The sequence below is a fragment of the Arachis ipaensis genome, chromosome B09 (assembly GCF_000816755.2).
Source record: "Arachis ipaensis cultivar K30076 chromosome B09, Araip1.1, whole genome shotgun sequence".
Taxonomy (NCBI): domain Eukaryota; kingdom Viridiplantae; phylum Streptophyta; class Magnoliopsida; order Fabales; family Fabaceae; genus Arachis; species Arachis ipaensis.
In genome coordinates, this window is record NC_029793.2 from 15,839,345 (window position 1) to 15,847,414 (window position 8,070).

The 8,070-nt window shown below is 40.3% G+C and overlaps 2 protein-coding genes across 2 annotated transcripts; one reads left to right on the top strand and one right to left on the bottom strand.

The window, feature by feature from the left end:
- On the top strand, positions 3,323 to 5,108 carry LOC110267215. Its single transcript, XM_021112390.1, has 6 exons — positions 3,323 to 3,456; positions 3,541 to 3,714; positions 3,798 to 3,935; positions 4,057 to 4,181; positions 4,262 to 4,337; positions 4,419 to 5,108. Exons 1-6 carry the CDS (start codon positions 3,376 to 3,378, stop codon positions 4,545 to 4,547), a joined length of 723 nt encoding a protein of 240 aa, XP_020968049.1. The 5' UTR covers positions 3,323 to 3,375; the 3' UTR covers positions 4,548 to 5,108.
- Positions 6,979 to 8,070, bottom strand: LOC107615108 (protein FAR1-RELATED SEQUENCE 5-like). The gene has a single exon (XM_016317222.1). The coding sequence runs from the start codon at positions 8,068 to 8,070 to the stop codon at positions 6,979 to 6,981; it is 1,092 nt and encodes a 363-aa protein (XP_016172708.1).

An 8,070-nucleotide genomic window follows, 5' to 3' on the forward strand; every position in this document is an offset into this window, starting at 1 on the left:
GGGTTGGGATGGGTTGGCCCACTAAGGCACTCCTTGTTAGCAGTGTTCTTAACTTCTCACTCAAGTTGTTGCTATCCTCTGTGAGAGCCAGGTTGGCGGAGGGAATAGTTGAATGACAGACACGTCCAGAGTTTAATTTGTTGTGAAATGCATATACTTTGTTCGGTTAACAAAAGTTCAATAAAATTGAAAATATCAATTACGATTTACTTGTATTTGCAAATTTAATTATATTAAGGCTTGTTAGTGTTCAATACGAACCGAATGAAATTGTAGTATTTATCCACGCTTATATTGAATTTACTACATTCAATAAAATGATAGGGATGTGTTTGTTAAAATGTGACTTTGGGTAAAATTAATTCCTTTTTTGAACAAGTTAAGTATTTAACCAAAAGTAAATATATATTTCAAAATATTTATTTGCCTACGAAGGTGCTGCACCTTCAGCCATAAATTAATATTATCGTTGCATGGAAAACATGTTTAACATCTATCCAATACTTATTTAAACAGAATTGCGTCAAAAATTCTCTTTATTTCAATAATTGGGCCCAAATAGCTTTCCAGCAAAATCATCTTTTTCTTATTAATTGGTGAATAACCGATGAAATTCAATACAATGAAACTGCAAAAAGTTTTTTTATTACTACAGTTAAAAGCTTTGCTCGAAGGTCTTAAAATCAAAGTCGATCCAAATGAAACCGATATTACAATTACACCCATACCAGAACCGATTTAAACCGAAATAGTTTAGATTTGATCTGATTGGATTTTTGTACATACGGCTGAATTGGAGCGGATTTCGGATCGACTATTCATAAAAATTCCAATCCAATCGAAACCGAACAATGGCTGATTATATTATTATATTAACACATTACTTAAGATTTTAATTATTAAATGTTTAGCTTAGTAAACATGTCTTTGACATTATGCATATATGAGAATTACTGAATTAAAATTTAATGTTAAAATTGTTATTTAATATTTAGTTTTACAATTATATATTTTTGATCTTATGTTATGTTATCGTTGGAAATGGCAACCTGTGGAAGGCAAGACTGTTCAAACTCTACACAAAATTGCAAGTGAATCAAGAAATATATTGTGAACATTGAGTGTTTCCACACAGATTGTCAAGGGGTGGGTAGCACAGAAATAGGTGGGTCAACCTGAAAGGGTCACATCAATCAATGTTGGCACAAACGCTTCAGTCATGGGATCTGTATAAAATCAAATCTTAGCTTAAGCAAGAGTGTAACACACAACCAAAAAGAAAGCGTAACCACGGTACTCCAGCCAATTACCAAAGGCAGACATTACCCTAAACGAACAAATGGCGATAATGGACGACGGGGAGAATCTGCCGGAGGAGTCCCAGGAGACTGAGACCAATGATGCGTAAGTTAAATGTTGCTTCGTCTATGTTGCTTCTCCCCTGTGGGTCTTCAGAAGCTTACACCTTCTTCGGCCTAAAGGGTTTCTCAAAATAGTGTGTTTGTTCTCCGGTTAAGCACTTTGTTTAATTTACTAACAATTTTGACGTTGTTTTCCAGCGTTGTTCCCGCGATAGACATGGAAACCCTTCCCAAGGCCTCGGTCGCAGATGGAACGTCGACCCTTAATCTAGAGCTAACGATGAACGTGGTACGACTGAACCGTCTTTCTGACATTGGTCTACCCTCTTACCTTTGTACGAAATCGGAGTGTGTTATAATGTTTGTGTAACATTTTTTTTTGGTACAGAGCCCTAATGGTGGTCAGGGAGAAAACCTAACTGAAGATCCCAAGACCCAACATGATGGACTACTGCTCCTCGCAGTGAAGCTGCTCGAGGTACGTGACCCGTTTTTTTTTTTTCGTCCAAGAAATTTTAGTCCAACTATGTTCGAAGACATATTTATGAAATGTGCCTGGGTTTGGAACAAAGGCACCACCTTTCGTAACATATATTTGACATGCCCTGTTTTAATGAACATGTGGTAATCCATTTATCGTCCAAAATAATTTTAATGTCTATTGTTTGACCCGAGCAACAAAAATATCCCACGTGACCATGTCATACCAAGACCACATTTGACCCATTCTAACATGGTGGTTAGGTCGAAAATGGTATTCAAATGCGATGTTGTTTGATGTTTGTGTTTTTTGCTTTCTTGACTGAGTACACAGAAGATCGATGCGCGGACAGTTGCTTTGGAGGGTCGCATGTCGGCGCTGGAGCGACCAACGTACCAGACGGGGAAGTCCGTTACTGAGATCCATTCACTACTAACCACCCAAGGGGCGAGTCCAACTTCAGCAGCCGCTATACCATCCACAGATAAGACCACAATGGCAGCTGATCGTTACCCGGAGATTGAACCCAACCTAATAGGGCAAAGACAAAGTTTAACAGCTGTTACTAAGGATATTGGATCACCAGCAGAACAAGTGAAAAGCTTGGAGAAAGGAAAGTGGTTGGCCATGTCAACTGTTACTCCGTCGCTAGACATAATCGTGCCAAACTCTCCTGGTTTTGACGACGACGTCATCATAGACGAGGCACTTTCAACTCCTCGCGCTATTAAGGGCGTTGACAGTTCAGGAAAGCCAAAGCGACCACTTGCGCAGTACTGGTGCTCTGGTGTGCCTAAAAGGACCACCCACTCTGCGACCATTACACTCGACTCAGTTGACGGAGTCTGTGAAAAAGTTAGTTACACACTTGCTAGCTTACCTAACTGCCTTTCTTTGTCTTATAAACAAACGACTAAAAAAACAAACGGGGGCTGTGCAGATTTACAGGGACCTACCGAGCATGTCTAAGCTTGAGTGCACAACAAAAGTATGTGAGATGTTCTCTCCCCCAGAAACATGCGGCATTCCACTGAAAATTCCAAAACTGGAGCCAATCGATTCTAACCATATCGTTGGGGAAGAACAGACTGACTGTAGGAAGCCCGCAACGACTCAGCAAAATATCCAGGCGAATGTTAATGTCTCTTCTGTAGGGGTTGGGAGTGCATTCAAACCGTATGGAATGATGAACGTAATGGAGTCTCCCGTTCTATTAATTCCACTGGCAAGAATCCCCACCGTTGAATGCTCAGTATACTACTAATTACGCATTTAATTTATTAGAACATCGTATGCTGTGGCTAACTAACATTATATTGCCTCTTCTTAAGGGATTCCAAATGGTTTTTAGGCCAACCGTTCACATGGACCTGACACTTGACGAATGCAAGATGGCCGCTTACATTTTTGGAAAAAATGATCAATATTTGTAGGGATAATCTGTGGTTATTAGAATCTTTATAATGTACCTAATATATTTTTTGTAGATAACGTTGTAATGGAACTGAATGTTGTTCCCCAAATTCCAGGGAAATGCTGTTCAAGTTCTCAACATTGGAAGTTCCTAGAGCAGGATTCCATTCGTTATCGCCGGTTTATATGCCCAATGTTGACGTGAGTACAACCCGACGGTGCCGAAAATATTAGAAAGATGAGATAGATAAGAAGACTGACACAGTTGTTTTCCTTTGTGCACAGATTATGAACATAATCCTCATGAGCGCCTCCATGCGAGCCTGCTGCGTTCTGCCACCTCGTGTTTGGTACACACCTTCGCTGTTTGCCGATGACGTCATAGCAATGAGGCCATTCGAGGTCATTAGGAGAAAATACATGAACAGATGGATGCCGGCAACTAGTCGTCTCGAACACGTTGTTAACGTAACCTTTAACTCCAAATTTTACCATTTTTCATTCAACTTATAGCCTAGCATTAATTTTTGCTGTGTTGACAGGTTTTGGTCCCGGTGTGCGAAAAAACATACACCTGGTACCTGATGGTGGTGGACGTTAAGCATGGGAGGGTCTACTACCTAGATGTGACAAGAGCTCCAGAGCACAAGGAGCGGAGGGGATGCAACATGCGAACCATTGTTAGTCTAATAGAATTTGCACAACATTCTACCTCACTGCAAATTTTCCATAACTTTTATAGACGTGAATGCGGTTATCATTCCGTGCCATCTTACCCCCCTCTGCTTTTCTTGAATGCAGCTATTGTTGCTCGCCCAGTTTTTCATGCTGGAATCTAACATGCTGAGCTTTTCCCATGTTAGTGCTGATCCGACCACTTGGGGACCAATTAAGTATCCCGATGGAGTCCCAAGTTACCAGGAATGGTAATGATTTCTTTTATAACCTCTCATCTCTACATGGCCAACGGAATTCGTGATTGAAATGACATGTTCCGAATTTGCAGCGATGATTCATGTCTGTGGATTTTGAACTGGATCCAAACAGAAGGCAAATTCAAAGTTTCAAACCTTCCCTGGCAGGTTCGTCCTCCATTATGTTAGCATGTTGTGTCTCTACGAAGGAGTACATGCATTTTGACCCTATGTTTTCCTTACAAGCAGATGGACCCGTTGAAATTAAGGATGAAAACTGCAACAAAGATTGTCCTTTTGGATTGTAACGAGGTGAAGGCAACAGTGGCCTCCAAGGCAGATGCAGTGTGGAGGAAGGTTATTCGCATGAAGGACTGAAAAACTTTCGAAATCTGGTCGAAACACGAATGACTACTGCATTTTGTTATAGATTAACGTTTGATTACAAGCAGGAAACTGTGATCTAAGTAGAAATCGTATTAGTTGTTTGGCTAACTTCTATTTCGTACTGTGTGGTACATGTATGTCTGGTTCTATATGTGTTTGATGGCTACTTTTGAGTGTGGATACTAGTGGTCCTGTCGACAGACTAGAGCACAACATCCACACCCCCCGAGGTACACCTACTGGTATTGAATGGGGATCTATGGCCAAAACATATTTGTACGTAGGTTATGGCAATTTCATTGCCATTGATGTTATATATGGCTGCTGCCTGCTTTTGCTAGGAAAACTATGTGAACCGTATGGAGTTTATTAATGAATGAAGTTATAGCTATTTTAGAAGTAATAGCAGGACCTGTGTCATTTTGCATTTGTTACATGGTAGTCGAACAAGAAAAGGGATCAAAATCTGACAGTCGATTTTACTCCCCTTCATTAAGAAAAGGTTTAACGATGATATCTAATTGTTGCTATATCCACTCTGAAGCAATATTACGGTATGGTATGAAATGATAATCATAAAAATAGTTTTGGAATAAATTTTAGATCTAATTAAAAAGACACAACACTCGTTCATCCATACGACTATTGATTATATGAATAACATTTAGGAAACAATAAATGTTGGTTCACTATTAATAATCATAGCTTAATCTGTTTAGAGTAATACTACCGTAAATGCAAGCTGTGGTAGATTAAAGGTTTTTTATTCTTCTAAAGTTTTAATATTCTTACATTTCAATTTCATTGCTTTGAAACTGTAACCTATTATGATATTTAACAATAACAATCAGCTCTTTTAGGCTAAAGCTTCTTTATTTTTGAATGTTATAGATATAAAATTTTAGATTATATATGTTTGCAAAAACAAAAAATAGGCCATATTAGAATATCTGCATTTAATGAATTGTTCACATGATTTTTTTTTTTTTAACTATTAGGGTATGAATGCATATAGTTAAAATACTGAATTTGGATCGGTGTACTCGTGGACCAATGAAACACCGATCATTGGGTAACTGGACAAACCCCATCTGAAACGGTTTACCGGTTATGACGTTGAATATATAAATATTAATAAACCCAAATGGGTGAAAGGGCAAACCTTCATGCACGATTTATGTCACTTTTGGGGCCATATGGGAACACATCACGGTTTACATTACCTAAATCAATACCTTCATGCATGAATCCTCAACGCAGAACGTCAAAATCATGGGTAATACAGCACATAAAATACAACTAATCCGCATAATCCCGTCCATTATGGAATTTATTATAAGAAACCACAACTGACCTAGTGTTCATATGAATAAACGTCAGTACGAGCAGAGTCTAACATTGTAGCCACCGAATAACATAGAAATTAGATTTACCAGTTTATTATTAACAACATCCTTATATGCAAACATAAGAAATCAGATAATATTCGGTTTCAGGCTAACATGTCGTCCTTAACATCGTAGTTGGAATAACAGCCCACAACTAAGTCGACCGTCGTCACGGGTCTGCAAGCGAAAATTGTTCCCATAAGTCGCATCCAGCTTGACATGCATTTTCAGGCGGACAATTATCTGGGACAACGACGGGTGCCTGTTGCATATTAACAAGCATGTCAAACCACATAGCTGTTAAGACACTAATTAGGCAATGATAAGGGAACGCCTTGCAGCATGAACATTGTAGTGGCTAAATCATACTTATGCACACAATGATTAGCATGAACGATTTGTAAAGACGCTGCCTTAATAAAAGCCCAGTAGTATCTTGTGAGTTTAATCTTATTAAAACGAGGACTGCCGCTATACCATCGTCGGGCATTGTATATACCGGCAAAACAGGTAACATGTTAACACACAGTTCAATGGGAATAAAAAAATTTACACATAGAGAATGGCCTGCGTGCATTAATCACTAACTGTATTTTATTTACGCACACACTAATTTTCTAAAATTTTTAGAAAACATATGTGCAGGAACATAATAATGAAATAACTACTGCTGCTCCAAAAACACCGTTTAGTTGAGTTCAGAGATTTAAATGGCATTAATATTAAACCGTTCCATAGAGTTAGTTTTATTGGTAACGTCGTATACTAAATAGACCATGCAGGAATAAGTTAGGTGGTAACCTTCGTTCGCTTGCGTTTATTTCTCCCAGCAAGTGATTCTTTGTTCCTCGTTGAAGGTTGCGCGCCTCCGTTGGGGCATCTAGTCCTCCGGTGCCCGAGCTTCCCGCATGTGCTGCACTTTCTTTTCGTTTTCGGCGCAGAACCGCCTGCTTGACTCATCCGAGCCGTGCCTTTTGTCCTGACACGAATGGGGTCCTTCACCCCGCAGTCATTTGCTGTTGTCATATTATCCGTTAATGGTCTAAGCCGTACTTTATTTCAAGGAACAGAGCATCGCTCATAAGCTTGTTTGAGTAAACCTTGAAGTCTTCATCGCTCATGCAAGCAACGCGCCCTAAACGCTTGCACAGCTGGGAGAAAGCACCCAATCGTGTCCTATAGGTCACACTTGGTTCAACAATGTGTTGCTCACCACATTGGTTATGTATCTCCAATTTGGCTGCCTTAGACCACCTACGCAGCACCAGGCTTTCAGGGATTTCCACCAAGTCTAGCATAACACAGACGGAAAGGATATGCACACAAGGAATGCCAAACGACTCCATACGCATGCAGGTGCAACTAAATCTGTTCGAGATATGGTCCCTATAAACCTTCCAATTCATCTCAGGCCTCCGATACTTCTGAAGAGTATATGCATGAGGGTTGTCACTGTCATCAAATTCACATATTCTAACACGAACACACCGTTTCAGGCTATCCCGGTATCTGAGAAACATTTCGCGGGTGAACATAGTCCATCCAGACTTTTCCAGCTCAACGAACTCCGTTTGTAGCACAGGTGTTCCATACCATGAACGAAAGTCTAGCTCATCCTCGGTGTCACGCAGAAAATCCACACACCTTTGAAAATTTCTGACAAATTCTAACACCCCGTACCTGCTCTCAACAAACCTCCCTAGTTTGGCGTGTAGTGACTCGCACCTAGAGGTTGTCCGTACTCCAGCAAAAAATCTACCACAAATGTATGCGGTTGCCCAAGCGTGCTTTTTGGTGTACAAGTCCTTAACCCACTCAACCTCCCTGACACCGCACTCATTGACCATTGACTCCCAATACGCTTCGAACTCTTCGATTTCCATATCTGCCAGCATGCAGTGTCTAAACATTTGTGTGAATCTCGGGTCGCTTATGTTAGCAGTCGAGTTCCTCAGCAGATGCCAGGCACACAACCGATGATGTGCGTCAGGAAAAACGGTGCGGATTGCTATACGCATGGCCGGGTCGCCATCCGTGATGACTGATTGCGGTGCCTTACCTTGCATGCATTCCAGAAACTGGCGAAGAACCCAAATATATGACTCCTGCGATTCGCATGACACCAT

Bases quoted from the DNA above. Each gene is read 5' to 3' on its own strand.
- LOC110267215 (XM_021112390.1), top strand. From the start codon at position 3,376: ATGCTGTTCAAGTTCTCAACATTGGAAGTTCCTAGAGCAGGATTCCAT. The intron at 3,715-3,797 runs GTTGTTAACGTA...CTGTGTTGACAG, and splicing joins CAACTAGTCGTCTCGAACAC to GTTTTGGTCCCGGTGTGCGA. The intron at 4,182-4,261 runs GTAATGATTTCT...CCGAATTTGCAG, and splicing joins GTCCCAAGTTACCAGGAATG to CGATGATTCATGTCTGTGGA.
- LOC107615108 (XM_016317222.1), bottom strand. From the start codon at position 8,070: ATGGTGTCATGCGAATCGCAGGAGTCATATATTTGGGTTCTTCGCCAG.